The 25987-nt window shown below is 41.0% G+C and overlaps 1 protein-coding gene across 1 annotated transcript in view; it reads left to right on the plus strand.

Moving 5' to 3' along the window:
* ush2a (Usher syndrome 2A (autosomal recessive, mild)) overlaps positions 1–25987 on the plus strand; it is a 286437-nt gene that overhangs the window by 15847 nt on the left and 244603 nt on the right. The window contains exons 6-8 of the mRNA XM_049604025.1: positions 20620–20755; positions 24873–24936; positions 25759–25860. Coding sequence (XP_049459982.1) covers positions 20620–20755; positions 24873–24936; positions 25759–25860 — 302 coding nt within the window. The remainder of the gene's footprint in view (positions 1–20619; positions 20756–24872; positions 24937–25758; positions 25861–25987) is intronic.

Consider the following 25987-nt stretch of genomic DNA (forward strand, 5'->3'; position numbering starts at 1 on the left):
GTATCGGTCTTTTCATCTCAATTTCAGCAAGAAAGCACAGAAGCGATTTTTCCCAAAATGTCAAACTAAGAAAAGACACTAAAATATAAACATATTCATAAGAAGGAACACATCATAAAAAGTGGCCTTTCTTGACTTATGTTTTGTTGTAAATAGATAATAATCTTGGCATCATAAAGCAATTTTTCTATTCTTATTCTGTTATGATTAGAAGTCAGAATTAAAACCTGAAGTTACATTTTTAAAAAATGAGACTGGAGGTGCCCAACAGCAGGCAGATTAAAGAATGTACTGCAAACTGCAGTTTGATTTAAAGCACAATTAAAGGCCAGAGGGGTGCTCCAGGAATGGTTATACATGTTGACCAGTACTTTAAATCATTGTACCCAGCCAGAAAACCTAATGTGACAGTTTAGTTTACTGGCTAGCTGACTGGTGTTGATGCCTGGTACAGTAATTTGGCAGTCTACTGTTATGCTGGCTAAATGTAGTGTTGCTTATGGCTCAATTGCTAGCAAGTTGTGTGTGTGTGTGTGTGTGTGTGTGTCTGTGTGTCTGTGTGTACAGCATGTGTGAATGCCCTGTAGGGATCAGGTTTTTATATGTCTACTGTACAGTATCTGTGTTTGCTGTACTCATCCATGTAGGCATGGAAAAGTGTTAGGCTTGCAGGTATTTTGCTAAAAGTGTGTTTCAGTGGTGTGGCTTGGAGGTATTTTGAAACTTTGTGTGTGTGTGTTTGTGTGTGCATTCTTGTGAATCAGTTGGCTTTTCATTTAATGGTATGGTGATGTAATCTGTTTTGACCAGTCAGAAGAATAACATAATCATCCCTGACACTCAAACACCATTCGCATACTCCCATTCTTGTGCATGCACACACTCTTATCAACTCACACACTCACTCCTACACACAGATACACACTCACAGTTCAGCTGTAATTTGTAGCAGACTTGTCAGGCACAATACAGACATTACCCTATGAAGGAGCTGGGCAATTTAGAAACCTTTCCTGCACACATACAGTACACACACATGCACGCACGCACGCACGCACGCACGCACGCACGCACGCACGCATGCACATGCACACACCAGTCATCTGTCGGTTTGAAAAGATCAAAACACCAAAAAGACAGTCAAAAGGAATACAGGTTTCCAAGTGCCAGGAGCAATTCACACACACTGACACACACACATGCACACATGTATACACATGGTGCCAGGAGCAAGGTGCTGTAGGGATGCTGGTGCTCCCTAGGTAGTTGTCTTATCTGATTATGGTAACGATGTCGAGAATAGTGGAGGAAAAGGTAGCCTGGGGGAGGGAGGGACTGAGTGAGGAGATGGGTAAAGTGAGGGAGGTGGCTCTGTGTTGTTAAGGGATGTTTATGAAGTCAGTTTACGGAGGGATTCACTTGTACATTTCTGCAGAATTTATTACCAATCTGTAGTTCTCCAGAAAATTACCTCTCTTACTGCTGTGATTGAAGGAGGGATGGGTACAACACATTAACATAACTTGTTCTCTTGATGGGTGTTTTTTATTTTTTATCTCAAGTGCCTCATATACTGTGTTTGCATGAGGACAACATTGGGCACTGATACCTTGGACTCCTGTTTTATAGTATAAAGACATCGTCAGCATTTAGACTGATTCTGTATAAGCCTCACTGTTACCATGCAGTTCTGTCAACCACAATCTCCTGGGAAAATAAAGGCTCTATTTACAGCACAAAGGAAGTGCGTCAACCATTGCGTACCAAATCAGGAAGAGGACAGTGAGTTGGTTTTCCCCATGGATGTATAAAGGGACTGGATACAGCGTTGGGGGCAGTGACAGGATCATATCTGTGAAGGTTGCTCAGTGGCGCATGAGGCCAAAAAAGCCATATTTCTGCATTTTGAAATCACCTGGATCTTTTGCATCATGGACCTCATAGAGCAAGCAAACTACAGGCCTTCAGCAGCCAAGCAGCATACTTTCGCTGATCAAGCGGCTAACTTTTGCGTAAGCACTCTGCTAACTTAAATAGGAATTGAAAAAATTTAATTGTGCAGCTCTTCTAGACTTTCTCAATGTTATTGGACTGAAAGGATCAAATCCTGATAGTGAAACAAATCATTTCGAGGGAGCTGTGACACTCATAAAATGTATCCACTGATATACAGACATCTTTTTCACAGTATAACTCTGTGGGAAACAGTCTTTTTGGGCCCCATGGCATCACGTGATGGACCCGGATATTGTAATTTATTATGTAAAATTGTCTTCAAAGCTGGACACTGTTCCTAGGGACTTGATTTTCCCCAGTGCCTATCAGTAGCTTTCCAGTTATCAAAGAGTATCCCTGTAAGTTCTTTGCAGCTACTATCCCCAGTACTGATAATGGTGGACGGTGAAACAACCGAAGTAACTGTGGAAAACAAATTGCAGTGTGTCCTTTGTTGTTGGTGGTTGCTAGGCTCTGAGGAAAGAGAAAAGTGATCAGGTTGTTTTTGGGGGCAGTGCAACAACAATAACACCACTTGAAAACACTCGAGGAGAAAAGTAAAAAGGTGTTTGTTTCCACTTTAAGACAAAGAGTAGGTGAAATATTCATAGCACTCCCATTAGGAACACCACACCCAATGAAGTGGTACAGGCCAGGCCAAATGGAGGGCTGGTTTAAGACTGCAAAGTTATTGCCTGTTTTTGTTTATTGTCATGAAAGTAGAGGGTCTTGTTATTGTCATACCATTATATGACCATTCCAATGCAAATGCTGCACTTTTGAGAGGCACAGTAAGACAGACACAGAGTAAGCGAGCTAATGAGGGAGGGACAGAATAAATTAGTGGCTGTCAGGGGCCGTGTACACCCCAAAATTTTTCCAGCTGAAAGGCCAGGTGCTTTTCTGAAAACCCAGCAAGGAGTACTTGAGAGTGCACTGGGGATGCATGTTGTTTTTTTTCACCTGAGATGCTGTGGTTGCGTCCGGTTGCTATAATACAGAATTTCCCCAGAAGTTAAAATGTCATTGCACAACTTGCTCTGGCCCTTGTTCTGGATGAAGGGAAGGCTGAAGAACATTGGGAGAGAGGTCGGATACACTGGTTTATGTGGGTTCATGAGGTTTTGTGGGTGAGGAAACATATAAACACATTTCTCCACTGTTGTTGTATGTCAGCACTTGTACATATAAGATGTGATGATTGGTCTTAGTGGTATTTGTCCCGCCCCTCCTCCACTTTTCTTGGACTGTCTGGTAAAAAATTGTTCAATTCTTGGTGACAAGAAAATAATGTCAAACATATGGCATAGAAACTCAGCGCCTTGTTACGCTGCTGCCGTTTTCTTTGTATAGTGTAAATACGCAGCGCTCCTATTGCAAACAATTAAAAAATAACAAAAGCTGGCATCTGGAAAAAACACTTTGATGGACATGGCCTCTCTACAAGAGACAAAAATACCACAAAGAGAGGAAGAGAAATAGAAGTCCTGTTATTTGGGTCTCAACGTTAACATCCTCTTCTCACCTAATCAACATGGCATTTCTTTAGTATTGTGCCAGTAGAGTAGTTGTTGTGGTTCTGCGAAGGAGAGGGCAGGAGAGCAACAATGTGAGACAATAAAGTCAGAGGGCAGGGACAAAATTTTGCATTGGTTTACATGATCTTTTGTGCTTACTCTAAATAATTTTTAAAACAACTTGAGGATATTTCCTTTTTGTGTGTGCATCTTCTTCCACTTTGTGCAATTGTGTTATTTTAGTGAAATTTGAAGAAACAAAAATATATATACATAAAAAGGTGAGAGTTGAAGATATATGTTAAGTCAGAGGTTAGGGGAAATGTTAAAAGATGGTTTCAGTGTAAAGAGAAATGGAGAGATGAAGAGAAAGAAGTGGCAAAGAGAGACTGCAAAAGATGGAAAGAAGAGAATGGAAGGGAGTTAACAATTTAAATAGCTTTGGAGTACTATCTTTTGGAGTACCAGTGATTGACTGTGTGCCTGGAGGACCCCCAGAGGGGTCCGTCTGTTAGTGCCTGAGCAAATCAGCATTATCGGATGAGGCAGTGGCAGGGACAGCCAGTCACACTGGTCCCATCACGACTCAACACGGCCGTATGAATGTTTAACACTTGTGCATACGTGCATTTACACACACTCTCTGTCTTACTGTTAAAGACACAAACACACAGCACCACACAGAGAAACAGCTGATGATATCTTCTTTCAGAGGGCTCTTAACTGTTGCTTAAGGCTGAGAAAAAAATGAGAAACAGAATTGTTAAGAAAAGATGCAAAAAGAGGGCAAGTGGGTCAATGTGTGAGTATCATCGGGAGTTAAGGTCAAGTCAAGATTACAAAGACACACACACAACCGTTTTTGTGTTTATTGGAAGGAGTGAACTAGCTGTTCCTATCTAATCTACAATTTGTTCTCTAGACCCTGACAGCTCATCTGCTCCACTACTCTGCTCTCAGACACTTTGGCTGCTAAAACTTCGACTGAATGCCATAATAAGCTTAATGAATGTTTTCACGCACAATTACACTGTAAGACTCTGGCCTGTGTGTATGTCTGTGTAAGGACTGGTCTGGTCTCAGCAGAGGACGACTAATTTGCACCGACTATTCTCGTACAGTCTTTCCTTCTCTCGCCCTCTTTCTTGCATAGATGCATGTGCACATGCCTCATCACCCCACTCTATCTGAGACGGGTTTTGTCTTTCTTTCTTATTCTTCTGCCTTTCTCTCCTCTCTTCTTCTCTTCTCTCTACTGTGTCCTTTAATTTCTCTCTCATTCCCACTCTCCTCTGCCCCCCTCTGCATCTATTCATTCATTCTGCTTATCTACCTTGATCCTAATCTAGGTTTAGCATGACTCTGACACTGTGGCGGAACACGAGTTACCAGTGCCTTTAGTTAAACCTATAGTCACTATTAACATAGATATTAGACAGGGTCTGAAATTAGCACCGCCACCCGCTAAATGTGGGTAAATTGTTGGCAGTGGCGGGTGGAATCGTCAGGACATCAGCCAATTTGGCAATAGGGGAAAACGCGCAACAGAAAGACACATTTAGTTTGGTTAGCATATTATTGGATAGAGCTACACATTTGAAAGTGCTCCCTACTGCTGTATGACAGCAACACTATGGGCTGTAGAACTATTTGTTTTGACTGACAGATGAATTTCACCAAATTCTAAGCAACAATCCTCAATAAAAAGGTGTGCACACATGCATACATGCCCACTTATTACTGTATTAGCTTCACTACCTCACATTTCAGTTTCATCTGAAAGATTTGCTCAGTGCGTAATGAGTTTGTATTCAAACAAGTGGGAGAGAGTGATGTTGGATGAGCTCAGATTGGATCGGAGCAGGGCCGGGGAGTACTTGGCATAGTAAGCATAATAAGTGGTCTGTATGAACTGTGAACTGAAATGTATTTATACTTTTTTTTTATTTTTATAGTTTTGCACATAGGAGGACACTTTAATGTATGTACATACAGAAACCTTCAACCCCCAAAAGCCAATTCAAATACTGGAATTTACCATACATGTAATGATTTTATTGTGTAAAAAATACTTGCCTGCCACAGTAGCAGGTGCTGAAAAAGGTTAATTTCAGACTGTGGATATACATGTAGACAATTTCTTGCCCTCTCAGCCATAAGTTCCACTTTACTCCAGGACCAAGATACATGAACCTGACTAAGTTGCTGCATCAGTTTGAGCCTTAAAATTTGCTTTGCAGAAATGGAAGCTAGGGGCTGAGGTCTTCTGTTGATAGCCACTCTTATATATATATGTATCAATATATATGTGACCAGTAGTCCTCTATGAGTGGCACAGTGTGCACGGTGCCCCGTCTCATGCATAGGTATGTTATTGTAGTAGGAAAATAATTACTCCTTTTTTTATCTCACTTCTCCATTCTTTAATTTATACACAGCCACATGACAGCTTCTAATTTTGGTGCTCATACATACATGCTTTCCCTCAATATATCCTCTAATTTCAATATTTGAACCTTCCTAAGTAGTGGTAGTGGGTACTGCTGCTTGATGACTGTAAAGCAACCATAAGACATGTGTAAGTATTTGCTCGAAGAGAATGAAATAACAGAAATTTGACATGAAGAGAAGAAATCAGTGTAAGAATTCAAAAAGATAAGATAGACCTTCTGGCTAAAAGGTAAAATTGTGACAGACAAACACACATACAGACTCACAGCACTCTGTCTCATGGAGTTATCCTAATGCTTTTCTCTCTGTCCCACCTAGAGTGACAGAGACAGATTGTGAGACAGACTGAAAGTTAATGTATGTGTGTGTGTGTCTGTGTGTGTGTGTGTGTGTGTGTGTGTGTGTGTGTGTGTGTGTGTGTGTGTGTTTTATACACTGTATATGCATACACTATGTGTGCATGGAGGCACTTTCTGTGCATGTTTCCGCAGGCTCTATGTGTGTCTTTGCATCCATGTACGTGCACTAAATACAGTATATTAATGTGTGTGTATTTGCGATTGTGTGCATGTGTGTGAAGGTGAGGCAAGGTTGTTATCTAGGGGTGAAGCAGACACCTCTATGGTAGCCCTCTGCCCGCTGGCACAGGAGGCGAAAGGGCACGAGACTGGCATCAATTACATAGCGAGAGAGAGGGAGAGAAAGGTGTGTGTGTGTGTGCGGCAGGGTTTGAGATTTTCTGTCTTAAAATCCATTTATTTATTTATTTTACATCAGCGTTCCATGCCAGTGTGCAGTCTGGTCCAGCTTAATAGAGAGAGCAAGGCACTAACACGGCTAGGGTTAGGGGTTTCATTCCCACTGGAGCTGTGAGATATGAGTGCTAAAAATGTATGCGTCAAGGGTGCTGCAAGGTGCTTTGGATGAAATGATCCTGTTAACCTGCCCTTTCTAGATATATCCACGCTAAAGTAGAAGTTGCACAGCATAGGTTAGTAACCCTATTAAGAGCAAAAGAATCTTAGAAAAAAATATTCTTATAAAAAGAAGATGCTCAGCAGTGGATATCAAAGTAATGTTGCTGTCTGGTGGTAGAATTCTGCACGCACCTGCTGAGACTGGAACCCGGCCCGTACCTGTGTGTTTCAGACCAGATCAGACTGAACCTGACTTGTACTTCCTCAGTGATAGTGATACATTTTCTTTTTTTGTCTTCCCTACAATTATAAGCATTTTTTCCAGTTCTTAAGCTGAATGAGCAGAAAAAAACTATGCTGCTATGTTTTGGTGTCATTTAGGGAAACACTGGTTCTACCCTCTGCTCTCTGTGTTGGTGTTTTTACAGAGGGCGGGGCTCAGCTCCTGCACACACACTGGGTCTAAAAAGTTATGTCAGGCCAGTAATTTATATCAGCTATCGGCTAGCTGAGACTTTGCTCTGCTTTGCCGGTGTTTGTCTCCAACTTGAACACTGGCTGGTTTGACTGCAAGGTAAAATCTAACGCTAGCTTGACCACAGTCTTTGTCTTGGTCAGCCAAGCTAGGTCATATCCTCCCGTCCTGTGCTTCTTGTGTGGTTGAGAGGGAGTGTTGAGACTGATGTTTCTATATCAAGCCAGCTGTCAATTGCATCTTTGTGGTCAAACCACCTGTAAATGCATCGAAACGGCCCAGGTTACATGTATGCCTACATGTATGACTACATGTAACTAGTGGACTCTAGTGTTGTCTGTGTTGTGTTGATGTAAGAGGCCCAGACTGTGGATATCTTGGGAGGCGATCTCTGTTTATTCCTGACAACACGAGATAAAAACAACCAAAATCCTATGTCAAATACAACCATATAAAGTAGTAGGAGTATAGTCAATATGTGGAGTACCAGACACTCCACATATTGAGTATGGAGGCCTAAGTGTGACAAATTTTGTGTAATTATAATACTTAATATTACAAATGTCCATTTGACTTTGTTACACATATTACTGCTGTATAATTGACCCTGTTAGATCCATCTGCAGTAAATATGCATGAAGATAATAAATAATAAGTATATATGAAGATAAAATTAATTGAATTATAATCACAGGAAGTTACAACACCTGTGTTCCCTATAAGTTAAGAGATCCCACTAAATTGTGAGGAAAATAACATTTTTCTTTGATGTTGGGTTGACAGTGAACATTATTGTTGGACCCTGCAAAAAAAACTGAGGAATTTGACACTTACAGCTAAATTTAGAGCAGAGCAATCTCAGATGTGAAACACTTTATTTAAAAAAAAGGATGCATTGTTTTGTTTTGTAACTTGTGATAAAAAATAGCACAATGTTTCATTATATTAAATTCAATGATAATCATTATTTTTTTTTATTTTTTTCTCTTTCTTTTTTATTTTTTTATTTTCTCATTGAATTATTGGATATTATTCACCTACCACATGATTACACACTTGTAATGATGACAAAATATGCTTAAATCATTCAAAATAGCATCCAGAAAAATTAAAAAGGAAAATACGGATTTGGGGTAAAAATAAAATAACATATGAAAAAATTAAAACAGATTTCATAAGGCCTACATGAAGGAACACCATGGGCCAAAACCAACACAAAACCTGATCCTCTGTCAAGACCCATCCGTAGCAGAAGTCTGTTTGGTGCATCTAAACCTTGTTACTAAGTCTTATTTCTGCATGTCTCTCCTTTTGCAGCATGATAGTGTATGTGCTCCTCCTTCCTTGTACGCTCTCATAGATGTCTCTGTTTTGTTAAATGGGACCCCTCTTTGCTTTCTGCTCAGAAAGAAAAAGTCTTAGAGACTTATGGTCTTTATTAAAAGGTTGATGTGTCACCTTATAAATGTCCCCTCTCTCTCTTTTTCTCTCTTTATCTTTTCTCTTTGCTTTTTTCCTCGAGAATGATTTTGTCTCTCTCTTCCTCTCTCTCTGCCTCATCTATCTCTCATTCTCTCCCCCCTTTCATTGTCTCTTCCCCTCCACCTTCTTTGTCCTTCCCTCTTTCTCTCTCATTCTCCTTACACACACACACACACACACACACACACACACACACACACACACACACACACACGCACTCCCCCTCTCTCCCTCTCCATCTCCCTGGGCACAATTTTCTTTTCTTAAATAAACTGTCATAGCTAGTGTTAAAATATGGGCCTTACATGAGGTGAGCGCGGCAAGGCAAAGGCATGGGGCCCTGGGCTGGTATAAAACATGGATAATATGCTGTGAGAGGTAATTGTATCTTTTAGCGCTGAGATGAGTAGAACAAATGTGTCTCCTCTCCATCCTCTCTCTCTCTCTCTCTTCCTCTCCCTTTATTCCCTTTCCTCCTCTCCTCCTCTTCCTATCTCTTTCTTTACACACTGCAGCCGTGCTAATATGATAGAGAGAATATTGGCTGTACATCAGAGCTGCTAACAGTTCACAGTGGGTAAGGGCAAGTATATAGGGGGGAGAGAGGAGTAAAGAGGGTGGGAGAGGCTTGGAGGGTGAATAACAAGGATAGAGATAACAGGAGGGAGAGTTAGAGGAAGCGAGAGGGAAAGGTGACAATATGCCTGGGGACGCAAAAGTGGAGAGCTGCAGATGCATAAAGTCACATTACACTTTTTGATTTTACTCACTTTGGTTTGTATTTGGAGGACAGGAATATCCGTGAATGTTCAGCATACTGTTTTCCAGAAATCATTTTTAGATGAAGATGATCTTAGTCCATTTTTAAGTCTGTCAAGCTGAGATCATCCCAGCCTTGAATGAATAACTTCATTTCAAACCAAAACAATAAAAAATAAAAAAAACAAAATACAAGACAAAGATAACAGTGTAAGAAAAGGAGTAGGTAGAAGTATATATTTTCAACAAATCCCCAAATTTATTTACAATTAATGTGCACCTATCCCAAGTCTATTTACCACCCAATTAATAAAAAAACAGTTAATTTACAGTTCAAGTACCACCCAGTGTTACAAAATAAACATGCACTCCCCAACACAACCTTTTCTCATTTATATATCTGCCAAGTAAAAATAGCCGGCGGGCCAGCAGACCCTGTGCAGACATGCCCGATCGGGCAAGCAGCACCGACTCGGACACACACACATACCGGACAGCCTCTCAGTCCTTACCCGCTAACGTTAGCTCATGTACAACACAGGTACCACACAGAAACTTTTACAAAGGGTCATAATGTGCTTCTAGTGACTGTCAAATCGCCAGCGAAAGTTGTTTTAAATGTGGACACGGAGAACAGCTGCCTGATCTCATGGGACAAAGATCCTCTGAGAAGAAAGACGATTCACTCTGCTCTGTCGCCAGGAACAAACTGGGAGGCAAAGATCCTCTCTGAGGAAGAGGGTTCACTTTGCTGCAGGGTTCACCAAAACGTTTTTTTTTTGTTTTTTTCTTTTAATAAATTGAACACACATTAAAGAACATACAAGATCCTGTAGAGAATTAATACATATAATACAATACAATAAACATTGTCAAATTAAATGAAGGAAGAGGATTTTTTTAAGGGCAAATTAAATATTGGGGATTTATGTAAAAATATCCATAGAGACATATAAATAATTATATAATTAAAGATATGTAGGTTATGTTAGGTGAATACTCCTGTCAGTGACCCTGACCACTGGCATTGGCAAAAGAACTGGAGTTGGTCCCCGGACGCTGCACTGCAGCTGCCCACTGCTCCCAGTGTATACAGTAGGATGGGTCAAATGCAGAGGTCAAATGTATGTAATGTGCTGAGAAAGGACAATAAAGAATAACTAGGAGATAACAAAAGAATAAAGAGATTTCAAAGACTTAAAAAATAAGGGACATGAATCAAAACAGCAAGAAACGAGATATATCCCCAGTCATACACGCCCAGTTTTAATAAACTCAGTACTGTTTTTCAGCACATATTGTTTTGTCTTCATTCAATGTAGTTAGCACATAATGTTATTGCGCCATTGGTTTTGGCCTTGGTGCCCCACATTTTGGCCGTGATGCCCCAATAAATTTGTATTTATCAAAGGCTGAAAGTGGCCTTGCCCTAAAAATATCTTAACTCCAGGCCTGTAATCGTGTATTTCCTCTCCTGTTTCTGTCCTCGGAGGGGCCAGTTGCAGTGTGCTGCTTTTTTATGTGCTGCTGCCTCCATTGGGTGAGCGTCTCTGCTGACGTAAGATATAAGTCATGAGCGAAAATATGCACCACACAGCCAGAAAAAGAACCTCTTAGGCAGGGCAAGTAAGAATTTAGATGGGGCAAGTAGATTTGAGAAGTACTTGCCCGGCAGGGCAAGTAGGAAAAAACCTTAACGTCGGACCCTGCTGATTGCTCTCTTTTGAAGGATGTATAATGGTTAAGATGATTGTGGAGACCTGGGCGTAGATCTTGGTTTAAGTTTAAGCTCCATGAACATCTCAGAAAAATGCTTTTGACCAAAGGAAGTTCTTATCTCCCCTTGGTGCAAATTAAAACAGCATTTTTTTACTAATATAATTGCGTAGGGCGGCAGTGGCTCAGTCCATAGGGACTTGGGTTGGGAACCGGAGGGTCGCCTGTTTGAGTCCCCGTCCGGACCAAAATATGGAGCATGGACTGGTGGCTGGAGAGGTGCCAATTCACCTCCTAGGCACTGCCGAGGTGCCCTTGAGCAAGGCACTGAGCCGCCCAACCGCTCGGGGCGCCTCACCAAGGGCAGCCCCCTCACTCTGACATCTCTCCACTTTGTGCATGTATAGGTCCTGTTTGTGTATGTGTGTGTTTTGGACCTGTGTGTAATTGACAGGGAAGAGTGAAAACATTGAATTTCCCCTCAGGGGGATTAATAAAGTAAAATAAACTAAACTAAATAATTTAGGTAGCTTATTAGATACATGTTAAAACAGAGGCTGTGCAGTTTGCTCAGTTGAGCTGTTGACAATATATTTTGATGAAGTGAGCTCTTTGGAGCTTTTGTGTTTGTAGAATCACATCAAAAATGTGTTGCATAACATGATTTCAATAGCACCAATGGTAATGTAAACAAATAACTGCGTAAAACTGTTCAAATAATAGTAAAAAAAAAATGCGATACTTAAAGTTAAGTGAGTAAATCAATTATTTTCCCACTCCAAGTGATTATATGGTATGCATCTCAACCAGTTTGTCATCAGGAAGCACTTTTTTGCATTCGTTTAATGTATTCGCCACTTAATTCCAATTCCAATCTTTCCTCCCTCAATATAATGTATTTCATTTCCTCCTTTTCCCCCATCTTGCCACATCACTTCTGTCTGGCTCTCCTTGTATACTTTCCAAAATGTCTTTCTATGTTACACTCTCTCCTATGTATCCTTCTTTTCTTCTATCATTCAACACAATAATTCTCTCATTTACTAAACTCTTTACTCCAGCCTCTGTCCTTCATGTCCCACTTACTTTTTCTTTCTCTTTCTTCATTCTGTTCTCACTCTTTTTCTGCGTCTCCCCCCAATGACAGCTTCCCTGGCTGTGGAATGAGGTGTGTTATCAGTGAGTGGGATGTCAGTCACAGGGCAACACATCTGGAGGAGAGTGGCTGCGTGGAGGGAGTTTGGTGAGGCAGGATGCGTGGGGGCAGAGGCGGGGGGTCAGGGATTAGAGGAGGTTAAAAGGAGAGGAAGAGATAGGTGAGGAAGAGCAGACAAGCATGAGAGGAGCAACAAGAGAGGGGAAGGTCTGAGAAAGGAAAACAAAAGATGGTGGAGCAGAGTTCAAGAGAGGAGGGTGGAGATGTGGGGATGAAAAGGAGAGATGGAAGATTTAGAAAGAGAAGGTAGGAGAACGTGAACCAAGCAGAGGGTGTAAGAGACGTACAATTTGTCGATGTAGCCCAAAATCAGAAGTTTGTCTTAGCAGGGTTTATAATCTGTACACACATGGCTTCATGTTTCATTTTTATAAAAATGTGTGTGTGTCCCGGCACAAGTCTGAATGAATGTATGTGCATGTATTCCCTTGCTACACCTAAAGTTAGCATATAAATGCCATATCAAGTGCATACTACTATAGTTGTACAACTATAGTTGTTCAAAGAAAAAGGGGGAACTGCCAAAAGAAGAGTGAGATGTTAATGGTTAAATGTCTGCTGTTGTGTAAATAAAAATATATTTGTCAGAGAAAAGCAGAGGAGCTGATCAAAAGGAGGTGAGCTGAGTGGATGAGAAAAATATGGCCGATGGTAGGAATCAGTGTCCTCTGTGAGAAAGGTCAAACAGGGAGCACAGCAGTTTGTGTAAACTGGTGTTTTGCATTCACACACATTCACACAAACAAACAGAACATTAAGCCCCTGCACTGCGCTGCTTTAGCTTTTTAAGAGACTGATCGGACAGCAGTAAAATATATATCTAGTATTTCCAGTATTAGTCATCCTTAAGGTCCCTTTCATCTACTTTGACCTCAAACTGTCACCTGCAGCTCAGATAGCTCTTCTACTCATATAAATGAAATGTTACTTTAAAGTCTGACACCGTGTGCAACATGTCAGATGTTTGGATAACACCTGGCTGTTTAGAATAATGAGAATTAGTCGGGTGAATATCTGTATGCTGTGGTTAACCTGTCCTTGACCATGATGAATTGAAAGGCTTTAGTCTGGCTTGTAAGTGCAGAATGACAGCAGCCTGTCTGAAACACCGCTACATTTTGATTATAGCAACAGAGAGTTACTTCAGAAACTCAATTTGAGAGTGAATAACAGCTTATAGTCTGCTGCAACCAGACATGGGTTTTATGGGTTTTTTTTCCAGATACAGCCAGCTGTTAGTTTTTGTTCAAGGGTGGTTACAAAAGTAAAAGCTTTATATTTTACTGTGATATTATGGATTGAATATTTTTGTATGACCTAAACAGCAGACTTGGGCTAATTCTATTCATATTTTCTCTACCTCTTACTTTTGTGGCCCACAGCTACAAAGTGGGCTTAGAAGAGACACTGCTGTCCATACTGTGTACTGAGCCATGGCTTGGCAAGAGTGTGAAAATCGAGAAGAGCTTTAGTCAAAATGCCAGTCTACAGATCACTAAAAGCTTTCCACTCAGGGTTTCCCTGGGCTTTTAGAGAGGCTTAGGTGGTAACATTGCCAGTGGGGTGGGTTTTGCACAGCGAAAGGGTGCTTGAAACTCCCTAAGAGCACAGAAACCTTTGAAGGAAATTGTTTAATGAGGAAATGATAATAATGTGAAAGAATTAATTGTGAAAATGTAGTTAGTAGCTGTTAGAATCTTAACTTTGCAGGAATGTTGCATGCAGGAGAAAACTGCATGCAACCAGGCCAGGTACTAATGGAACCATGAATAGTGGCAGGGACCACAGGTGGTGCAGGGGTTAGATTCAATATCCAGGCTGGCCCAGATTGAACCCTGCTGAACCCATCTCTCCTTCCATTTTCAGCTTCAATCTTAATGTGACAGAGACTTTGAGTTTGCATAAAAGGAGAGTAAAACAGCAGAAACAGAAATATTTCAGAGAAATAAATGGGTGTCTCTCAGTTTAATGACCTGTAGCTTTGGAAAAAAAAAAATCCAGTTATTTTTCATTTATCTCAAGAATGCCTGGAGGGAACTTCTTCAAATTTGTAGGGCTGTAGTCAACCAAAGAAAATCTTGGTTGTCTAAGTCACACATAATCTTCAACTAATTGATTAGTCGTGGGAAAAAAAAAAAAAATCTGCACGTTATTTTTACTTCTGCTGTGTTGTGTCAGTGTCCCTCTGCAGTTACACCTCCAAATTACTAGTCGGTGGGGGAGGACTGTGTTAAGTTCTGCAAAGTTTAGTTCAAATCAAATTTTATTTATATAGTTGATTCAAAACTCACATTAAACACACATTAAACATGGCTTAATACAGACAATTTCAAACACAAGCACACAAATTGGCCTCACTATAAATTGCAGAACTGACAGACAAACACTTTATCTTTATCTTTATCTGGACACATTTCCCCCACAAATACAACATGCTAACGTTATTAGCACAAGCCTATGGCTTTTTACATTGTATTAACTAGCCTAGCGTCTAGCTATCTTTTTCTCTTCTCATATAAAACCAGGGACAACGGCAACATGTAACAAAGGTAACAGCACATAGTTTGGCTCCGTTACAGCTCACAAGATTCACAGACAAAACAACCGTCACACTAAACACGTTTTCCAAACAAATACAACATGCTAATGTTATTAGCGCCAGCCTATGGTATTTTACATTGTATACATTAGCCTAGTGATGAGCGGAGATTTCCTCTGTTCATATGAAGCCAGGATAAATCCTGATATATAAATCCCTGAAGGAAAAATCTCACACATGACTTTAAATGCTATTTTAGTAGAAGCTTTACTGTTTTCACAATTTATTGTTTCTTATCTGTGAAATACAAGTAAATACAAGCTTTGTTTCCACTGAGGGAAATGGTGTCACTATACAGAAACAGACAGGAGGTTTGTTTCACCATGACGCTGAGCGTGAGGGTGGGCAAATCCAACTTTCTGTCAACAACGGGGGTGTTTTGAAAACACCACAATTTTCACAGGTAACTTAGCCAGTCCCCCCGCTGCAGAAAATAATGGATTAATCCTGGAAAGCTGTTGATGTAGCACTTTTCTCCTTATGAAAGTAACACTGCGATTATTCAACTAATGAGAATTTGGTTGGACGAGAGCATAGCGACCGAATAATCGGCTAGTCGACCAGGAAACTACAGTCCTACAAATTTGACACAAACAACGTTCACTTGGACTTAAAGGGAAATTTCGGTTTCTTTCAACCCGTCTCCTATCGTCCTAAATTTGGTTCAAGTGACTAGTGACATACAGATAATAGTTAGCATGTTAGCTGTTAGCCTAGATACAGCCAAAGCGTAAGACCTGTTAAAACGTAAGAGAACGGGCATCCCTTCAAGTGCAAAGTTAGTCCACTAAACAAGCTTTTTCCACAAAGACCGCCTCGTATCGTTAGGATAAATGTCAGAGAACATATAGAAAACGACATGTAAACGTGTTGTCTTACCTTACTGGTGTGCTGCCATGTTTGTTTACAATGTAGCTCTGCTTTCCAAAGCGCAGCCGAAATATCGCGAGAACAAGTAGCGATCTCATAGCATGCCTGAACAAGCAGCAACAGCTGGAAGGCGGAACCGGACGGTTGCCTGAACAGAGGAGGAGGAGGAGAGAGCGAGGCGCAACAGGTAACGTTAGAGGACGAGAGAGAAGGAATGGCTGCCACAAGGCTTTAGCTCTGGAGATTGGTGCCCCAGTGCCCACAGAAGAGGAATGCCTCTGTTGCAAGGAATGGGACCGGTTGCAGCCTTATTTTCAAGGTCTGGATGTGACCGAGGACGAGACACCTCCACCTGGAGTAACGTTAGTATCCAGCTGGGCTTTATCTAGAGCTGGCGAGATATATTTCGGCTGCGCTTTGGAAAGCAGAGCTAGAGGGATAAACAAACATGGCAGCGCACCAGTAAGGTAAGACAACACATGTCGTTTTCTATATGTTCTCTGACATTTATCCTAACGATATGAGGCGGTCTTTGTGGAAAAAAGCTTGTTTAGTGGACTAACTTTGCACTTAAAGGGATGCCCGTTCACTTACATTTTAACAGGTCTGACGCTTCGGCTGTATCTAGGCTAACGGCTAACATGCTAACTATTATCTGTATGTCACTAGTCACTTGAACCAAATTTAGGACGTTAGGAGACGGGTTGAAAGAAACCGAAATTTCCCTTTAACAATGAACTGACTTAATTTTGGTGGTCAGAGGTCAAGGTCACTTTGACCTTACATTGTTCTCGTGAAAGGGATATCTCAAGAACACCTTTCGGGAATTTCATCAAATGTGGCACAAACCAGGGGTCGCGTTAACTGGATATTCTCGGTCATTGACCGTTTTTTTACAACAATGACCAGAAAATCTGAAGGCCGACGGTCATTTGACCAGTTGCAATTACCACCCCTGCCCACTTGGCGGCGGAGTGCACAGTCAGTGGTTTAAGTGGCTGCCGTTTTCACACTGCAGAGAAAAAGTCATTCATCTGCTTCATGTAGCGTTGGTAACATAACGGCCTGGACACACCAGATGCGGTAGTGCCGCAGAAGTCCTGCGAGTATACTCGCAGGCGCTTGACTGTCCACACAGGCAGCGCATTTCTCCTGCGCTCTCCGCGCCGTTAAACATTGACTCCGCTCGTCTGTTCCCGTCAGTACTCGTTTTTTCACTTCAACTCGTCATTTTAAACATGGGTAAGTCCATATTTTAATCGTTTTTTATAACGTAATAAGTTAATGACAATTTGTCATTGCATGTCCATGTATTGAGCGTGTTGGATTAACACTGAATGAATAGGGCATATTGTTCTGACCATTTTATTTATGTAGTCTGTAGGCTCAGTGACACAAAATTAAAATTGTAATGAAGTGATTGGGTATTGAAAAATGTGTTCGATTATACACTGTTGTGTTATTTTAAATTATACACATGGTATTCCCTCACGTTCCTCAGTGCATGCTATTGTTATTTTATTTTGAAAATTGGCCGGATTCTCTCGTCTTTTCCGTGTCCAACTTCCTGTTTGGTACGATCTGCTCTATCCAGCTTGACAGAAGTGCTCGCGGCTCGCGGCTCGCGTGTTGACCAGACGCTGAACTGAAGCACTGCGGTGTGTGGATATCTGTTCATCTTTTCGTTCATGTCCTTATTAATGCATACTTTATAACTTGCTTGTTGGATTTATTAAAAACGAACAAATGAAGACTAAATGTCTTTGAATATCTTTATTATCATTTAAAAACGAAAATTAAAATGACCGGTAAAAATAGATTATGAGCAGATTTTTACGACCCTGTCGGTCAAAATGACCGGCGACGAAAAAGTCTAGCGCAACCTCTGGCACAAACGTACCCTTGGACTTTTGAATGAACTAATAAAAATTTGGTGGTTGAAGGTCAAAGGTCAAAGGACACTGTGACCTCATGTTTTAAGGCTGTAACTCAAGAACTCAAGAATTCTCTAATTATGACAAAATTTTACACAAATGTCTAACAGGATGAAATGATAAAGTGATAACATTATGTATCCAAAAGGTTCAAGGTCAACTTCACTCTGATATCATAATGGTCTGCAAAAACACTTTCCTGGTCGTTATTCATGTCATAACTCAGGAACAGGGGACATACTGAGTTGGTGACACTAATCTTGTGTGTCCACCTTGAAACTGTGCTGGTTATATAGATCTTCTGTACAGTCGGGGGAAAGATGTGTGTGAAGCATCCATGTTTTCAGAGACATGGATGTAAACTGTAAGTGTAACTTGAGTGGTTCGCAGAGGCATACAACCATGAGGTACTATTCTAGTTTAGATAGGAACATTTAACCTTAGCTTTGGAGTTATGGGTACCCCTTGCACATTAAAGATTGTTATCAGGGCATATGCAAGACCAACAGTATAGTCAATAGTTAATAGTATTAGAAATATAACATACACTTATAGTATATGCTGCACAATTGCACCTTTATCAAATTTTAACTCACATTTAACTATAGTTAATGATCACTACTTGTGGGCTCTATATAGCTCACTATATATCTGAAAATGCATGCTGTGATGGTACCACAAAGTTCTTCAGTTAAAACCCTCACAAAATACATATCCTGTGTAAAAAAAAAAAAAGGAAGAGGATCGGTATAAAGTATTATTTCTTTCCCTTTGTACATAGTGGACACAGTCCAAATGAGACTGGTTATCAACACTAAAGAATTCCCCAACTCCTTTCCTTTTTTTCCCTCCATTCTCAAAGAACTCTGAAGTTACGCTGGCTAAAAGAGACAAAGAGAGGTAGAGGAAAGGAGGAGGTAAAAATACAGATGGACGGGGAAAGGGAAAAACAGAGGGAAAGTGTTTGTGAAAGCTAACAAAGGGGAGTTGGCTGTGTTTCAAAAGGGCGCGTGGCGGCTAAGGAGGATGAAGCGCTTCAGGATTCATTTACATCAGGCCTGACAACTGCCTCACATCTCCCCAAGAGCCACACAGCTCCGGCTTAGAGATTCCTAAAGAGGGCCCTTCTTCTGGCTCCCTCTCTTACACCCGCTCTCTGACTTTTCTTTTTCTCCCTCCTGTCTCTTTTTTTCTCTTCCCTTTTTTTCACTCTTATTCTCTCCTGCGCTCTCTCTTCTGCTCTCATGCGCTTGCTAGTCTTCAATCAGCCATCATGAAAGTGTCTGTCTGGGCGTCTTAACTATCCTCTGAGAGGCAGACACTTGTCTGGGCCTGCCTTCATCCCCTAAAGGCGTTTTTTGACTTGGACTTATTTCCCTCCTCACACCTTTTCAACTTCCCTAAAGAGCTGACAACAAGTGAGAGCGACAGGGCAAGATAAACATGAGGGAAAGAGACAGGAAGGGAGATGAGAGGGGGAAGTCGTCGGCTGAGAGGGAAGGGAAAGTAAAGATGGTTATGAAAAATAGGGAGAGAGAGGGAGGAAATGAAAACGAGGTGAGGGAACTCAAAAACAGAAAAAAGGTGAAGGAATCAAATGACCTCGTGAGGAGGAGAAAGGACAAAGCAAGGAGGACCAGAGCAGAAGAGAGAGGAGAGAGATGAAGCGGGAGAGGGGGACTCTAGTAAGACAGGGAGAGTCGTGTTTATCAGTGGTCCCACAGTGTGTTTCCTAAACACAGGATTTGGAGATGGGGTAAAGGGAGAGAGTAGGACAGGGCACATTAAAGTTTTTTAGGGGGAGGAGAGCCCCTCTTATGGAAGTATCTCTCTTTTGCCTGGGTTTGATGTGAAAGGGAGCTGCTCCTGCTTTGACGATGTTGTCTGCCGTGCAGTTTTTAATATTCATGCAGCAGATCGGGGAAAGGAGAGAGGAAAGGAGTGGAGAGGAGATTTTTGGTCAAACAGAAAGCTAATTTGCGGCTGAGGCAGTTTAGCCTGAGGCTCTTTCTGGTACTGGGGAAATGAGCTGGAAGATTAGCCGTATGTATAATTCACACACACATGGTCACACTCACACACATGCACAGATATGCAAAAACACACCAGTGGTGCGTGCATACACTTTTGTAGATAGACGCACATATGCACACACAGAGCAGCTGCCACTCTTTTTGAGACGTTGTGTGTTACAGCAGTAACCTGCTGCTAGGCCTTTACTGCTGCATCTTCCCCTCAGGCCGCTCCCTTACATGAACAGGTTCCACTGTGGTGCTCGGAGACTTTTAATGGCATCCAGTGGTGCTTTATATAAATGCCGATTTATTAATTGATAATCTGTGTAGTTTTTTTCCCCTCCCAAAACCTGGGGTACAGTTTACATAGATGATATTAGATAAATTCAACAAAGTTTTTTCAAAAATAAATCACATTATGTGACTACAAAGGCCTTCCTCATCTTCATCTAATGTCCATGCTACTCTGAAAAGGGGAAAAAGTGATGTATTGTTTATTGTTATTTGTGAGTGGTTGACAAAGTGTAGAACAATTTGAAGGCACTTTTTGATTCTTCTCCCACAGAAATTGCAGACTGTCTGCTGCATAAAGTTGAAAATACACACAGTAAATACAAAGCCTGGATTCAAACTGTTCACCTAAGACTTAGGTCTCATTCTGCCTGATTTTCAGGTCCATGACAGGCGTGTGAGTCTTTTCCTGGATGGACTTGAAGAGGATGGGACACCATTTGACACACAACCTCTGACCAGCAGGCTGTCTGATATCAGCGAGGATGGTGCCATGTGGGTGGGCCTCAGCTCCAATGGTAAGGATGCCTGTTTTTTTTGTTTGTTTGTTTGTTTGTTTGTTTTTTTAAACACAGGTATTTTTGTTCTTATATTTTTGACATGTGACAGGTTACATTGTTTCAGAGATGCATTAGATCTAGATTTCCCAGATGCTGAAAGCTCAGATTCCTCAATGGCACCGCATTTGGCCCTGATCACACAGAAAGTGTTTTGCAGGTTTCAGAATGTGAGGCGACAAATTAAATCATACATTTATTTAAAATGTAGGTCACTTTCAATATTGCAAGTGTTTAAACCTGTCACAGAAAACTCTGTGACAGGTTTAAAAAACACCGTCTTGTGGTCCCTCTTAAGGGACCACAAGATGGTGAAGACCGTCCTCCTTGTGAAGAAAAATTACCTCTTAGTTTATCTTGTCTGTATATCTAAATATGGTGTCAATGACTACTCCACCTTTATTCTCCTCCCAGCCTTTATCCCCCTTCAACTACACATCTTTGATTGATTGGTGGTGCCTAGGAGCCGTCTCAGAGTCAATAGGAGAGAAATTGAGAGAAAAATGATATCCGTTCATCTCCAGAGTGATAAACGAGTGTTTTTCTTCTCGTTTATCAGGCATTGATCCCTAGTTCACAGCAGGTAGCATCTGATCAGCTGAAGATCACATCAGTGGTTGTGATCAATGCAAGTGATTGGCTCTGGGGAGAGAGAGAGAGGTAGTGTGTGTGTGTGTGTGTGTGTGTGTGTGTGTGGTTGTTGAACCTCTGGGCTGTGTTTGGAATTCTGATCAGTGGATTGATTATGCGAATGCTGATCAGATGTATTGATTAACAACTATGTCTGTTTTTGGAGGGGACCCTGCCAGCAAGAAGTTGTCAAGAGCAGAGCTTTAAATGTCAGCCACATTTTTAAAGTGGCTGATGAAGATACTGTGATTGGTTGCATCAAAAGATCATAGTAACTTGTAAGAGAATTGATTTCATGCAATGTGTAATGTGTGTTTTTCAAATCATACTGATGGTCAAAAGTGTAACAATATGGGACCTTTAAAAGGACACTTTCAGGTTTATACTTCTTGTAGTAGAAACTCTAGAAACTCAGTATACATGTTTACATACTTTGATGGTTAAAAAATGCTTTATTTTCCTCATGCTGGCACACCTGTATTTATCCTCTGTCTTTGAAGCTGTATTGAAATGCCTGTCTCTTTAAGCCCCCCCTCCTGAAACAGCCCATTTTGCTCTAATTGGTCAACAAGGTGGGGTCTTGGGTCTACTCTATCTCAGTGGCGTCATTGCAACCAGGGGAATGACTGTTAGAGAGAATAGCGGCACTTTCTACCGTGAAACTGGACGTGTTCCAGCAGGAATATGATGCAAAATAACGGAGAAATCAACAACATTGGTCTCCAAGATTACACGTTCATCATTTTCAATAATTTTGTATACTCCAGCTTCCTCCCACAGTCCAAAGACATGCAGGTTAATTAGTGACTCTAAATTGGCCATAGGTGTGTATGTGAGCATGAATGGATGTCTCTATGTGTCAGCCCTGTGATAGTCTGGAGACCTGTCCAGGGTGTACCCTGCCTCTCGCCCAGTGTCAGCTGGGATAGGCTCCAGCCCCCCCATGACCCCCAACAAGATACGCAGTTACAGAAAATGAGTGAATGAATGAACATTCTGTTCATTAATTCACTGTGAACTAGTTTTGAATTTTACTGGCAGAGTTTGCTTCTCTAATGTGCTCATAGCCCGGTGTACAAAAGCCAATAAAAGGCCATTAAAACATTAATTTGTTCACAGATTATTAACAAATACACCAGTTGCTCCATTGTTGTCTTCGTCTTGTAAAGCTCTTTGGATAAATGTGCTATAAAAATGTGGTCCATTTACCATTCAGTTTGCTGTTGCTGTTACCATCAGTGACCACTGGTCTCTCCAGTGAAGGACAGAAAGGAAAAACATGACAAAAATCACACATAACTCCTGGTTGCCTGTATTAACTGTCATCAGTTCTAAGAACACAAAAACACAGAAGAGGAAACTGAGAGCGACGGATAACTGAATCTGAAACACAGAGAGAGAAGACAGAGACCTACACAGAGAAGAGAGAATTAAGGCTTATACCTTGCATCATCCCAGTAACAATAGGGAGAGTGCTTTTCAGAGGAAGGCATAATCCCATTTCCACACGCTAAAGAAATCCTGAGCCAAAGCCTAAGGCTGCACAACCACACACTGTTCGAACACACTTACATCCCATAACACTCTCTCACTCTCTCTCTGTTTTACACACACACACACACACACAAACACACACACACACACACACACCTCCAACACACACACACACACACACACACACACACACACACACTGTAGTTGGGCCAAACATGGCAAAGCCTCTCTCAAATTCAAATACACACATACACACATGCACACACTCATACACTCTTTTTCTCTAAAGTAAGGATGTTTTTTTGGAATTCACACAGTAAAGCCTCTAACACACACACACACACACACACACACACACTTTCACAGACAAAGCTAGACATGGCAGGGGTTCTGTCGATGCTCAGAGACGTTATCCTTCTTCTAAGAGTTGTTGTCAAACTAGACAGAAGTTTGTTGGACACTAAAAGACTCCGGCTCTCTTTGGACCAGCATCATCGTCTGTGTGGGTCTCTTATGTTGCGTCCAACATTGTCACGTATGTATGGTTGTGTGTGGAGATGAGCTGGGGGCTTGTCTGTGTTCCTTTATGTGTTTGATGGTGTCTCTTGTGCGCATTCCAGTATGCACATGTGCATCTGGACATTGTGCCCATATGTTTGAGACATCCCAGTGTATGTTTGCTTGATAAAGAGAATTTGTTATTTTGGCATGTTTGATGTATGTGGCATCTCTTGCAAAGCATCTTTGCATTTAAATCTTTGCAGATCGTTTGTTTTCAACATCAGCTAGACGGCTTTATCAAAGTTCTCCCTTCCTGGTTTTACTGCTAAAATATGTGTTGTCACTTATAAGAGCAACTTATACATTTATTAACAGTAGGAAAAAATGGTTAATTAGTAAGCTAATCTTTAAGGTTAATTTTGTATTTTGGGTTTCTCCTAGAATATATTGACATGCTTTAATGTATAGAAAACACTTTATTTTTGTCATACCGTCTGCCTGTAATGTGCCTGGGGTAAATGACCATATAATATATATATATATAATGAAGATTCCCTCCTTCCTTCATTTTGTCTTGTGATGGTAAACTAAATATCTTTTTGGTTTAGAACTGCTGTTTGAAGTATTTTGAAGAGGTCATTTTGTGCTCTGGAAACTTGTAATGGGCTTACGACTTAAGAGACAATCACTGAAAGATGACCAGCCGCAGCTTCCCTCCCACGTCACTTTTTATGTCACACGCTGAGCTACATGTTTTGTTATTTGCTCACGCCCACCATTGCCCTGAAAAAGGCACATTCTGTATAAACAAAATTAGGTAGGCAGCATTTTACCGCACTCCCCGATTTTGCTTTTATACTGCCAATGCTGAAAAAAGACTGATTTGGCTTTCCTGAAAATTTGCACAATTCCTGTCAAAAAAGGGCTAATGAATCAACAGAATAATCAATAAGTTAAAATAAGTTAATGAGTTATCTGCAGCTAAATTATCAGAGGTCAGAAACTAGGTCTCAAAATGTCCAGAACTTACATAGGTTTTTTGGATAAAGGGACAGAAATTGGTTCTGTTAAAAGAAAGAGAATCAGCTCAGTTAAAACAGTGTGAGGAAACACACTAGTAAGTAAGCCCTGTGCAGCACTGGATTTGGGTAATACTTGGTTATCCCTAGACAGACCCGTTTTGGCCCTTGCCTCAAAACCAAGCTAATGAATTTGTCCTTATAAGCCCCCCTGCTCTCCAGTGGAAGCAAATGTAGACTGTGGCCGATCCTGTTTGGCTTTGTATCATGAACTTGGCCATTATAAGCAGCTGTGGGCAGCCTCACTTAGCTGCTATCAAGAAACTGATAAGATAATCTACTAAACACTGTGAAATCCTCTCACTCACTGCCTTCAGTACAAACCCATTAACACCTTCTTTATGTTCTTTTCTCCTCTCTTTTCATCTCTCCAGGGTCTTATCAGTTCATTGGGCGGATGCAGGACTTTAGATTTTATCCAGCCACTCTGACCAACAGGTGAGTTGGATAGAGTGTGGCAGAGGGACAGGTAATGAGCAGCCGTGGGGAGAGACAGAGGGAAGAATTGAAGAAGCAACAAAGGAAATGAGTGTTGTGAAAGAAAAGGTTAGAAGGAAGAAGGAAGGGAGCTGTGATTGACACAGGAAAACGAGGGGAAGCTATAGATAGGTAGATTGAATAAAGGGAGGAAGGATAGAAATGAGAAGAAATAGACAGGGCTACTTTATAGATTAAAGCAACAAGGGAAGAGGAGCCGAATGGAGCGATAAAGGGAAAGATGGCTGGAGGAAAGCAGGGGAAGGCTAATCGTTGCATCTTAAGATCCATACTGCTTCCAGAGGATTTTCCTGAGAATTCAATACAAGGCAATTAGTGTTTTGCTTACAAGTGATGTACTGCACACAGTGAGGACTTGGAGCTTACAAGTTTCCCTCATCAAGATTTGGATAAGACAAAATGAAAGATTGAGTTTTTAAATTGTGCCTTTGATTTTCCACTTTGTACTAAATGTTCAGTCCAAGGCATGTCAACAGATGCCTTAGGATTGTATCCCAAAATGTAAGTTATCATAGAGTTGTTTGGTCACTGTCATATTTTTCATCCTTAAAATCCTAACCACAATTAAGAGTCCTTCTCAATTTGGGGGGGTGCTTGTGTTTTTTTCATTTGGTGTTGCAAATGTTTTTTAAGATGTTACTTTTTTGTAAAACATAGCTATGCAATGTCTAACTTTATGCCATATGATATATTATATATGTTATATTTTGCTTCAGTGTTGTATTATAGTTAGATTTTGTTTGCTGTTTCTTGTTTTAACAGGGAAATAGTAGAGGTTTACTCCGGGGTCCTGCCTGAGCTACATACCCAGTCAGAGTGTCGCTGTCCTCCCAGTCACCCCAGAGTACACCCTTTAGTTGAGAGGTACAGTATCACCACTTCTTATGTATTTATGATAGCGAACTGTATATTTAAACCTTTCATTAGTGTAAATATTTTTGTATCTTGATGAGCCTGCCTTTCGTTATTTCTCAGTGGCTCTCTAAAGCTT

This window comes from Epinephelus fuscoguttatus, linkage group LG2, assembly GCF_011397635.1.
Source record: "Epinephelus fuscoguttatus linkage group LG2, E.fuscoguttatus.final_Chr_v1".
In the NCBI taxonomy this organism is placed as follows: domain Eukaryota; kingdom Metazoa; phylum Chordata; class Actinopteri; order Perciformes; family Serranidae; genus Epinephelus; species Epinephelus fuscoguttatus.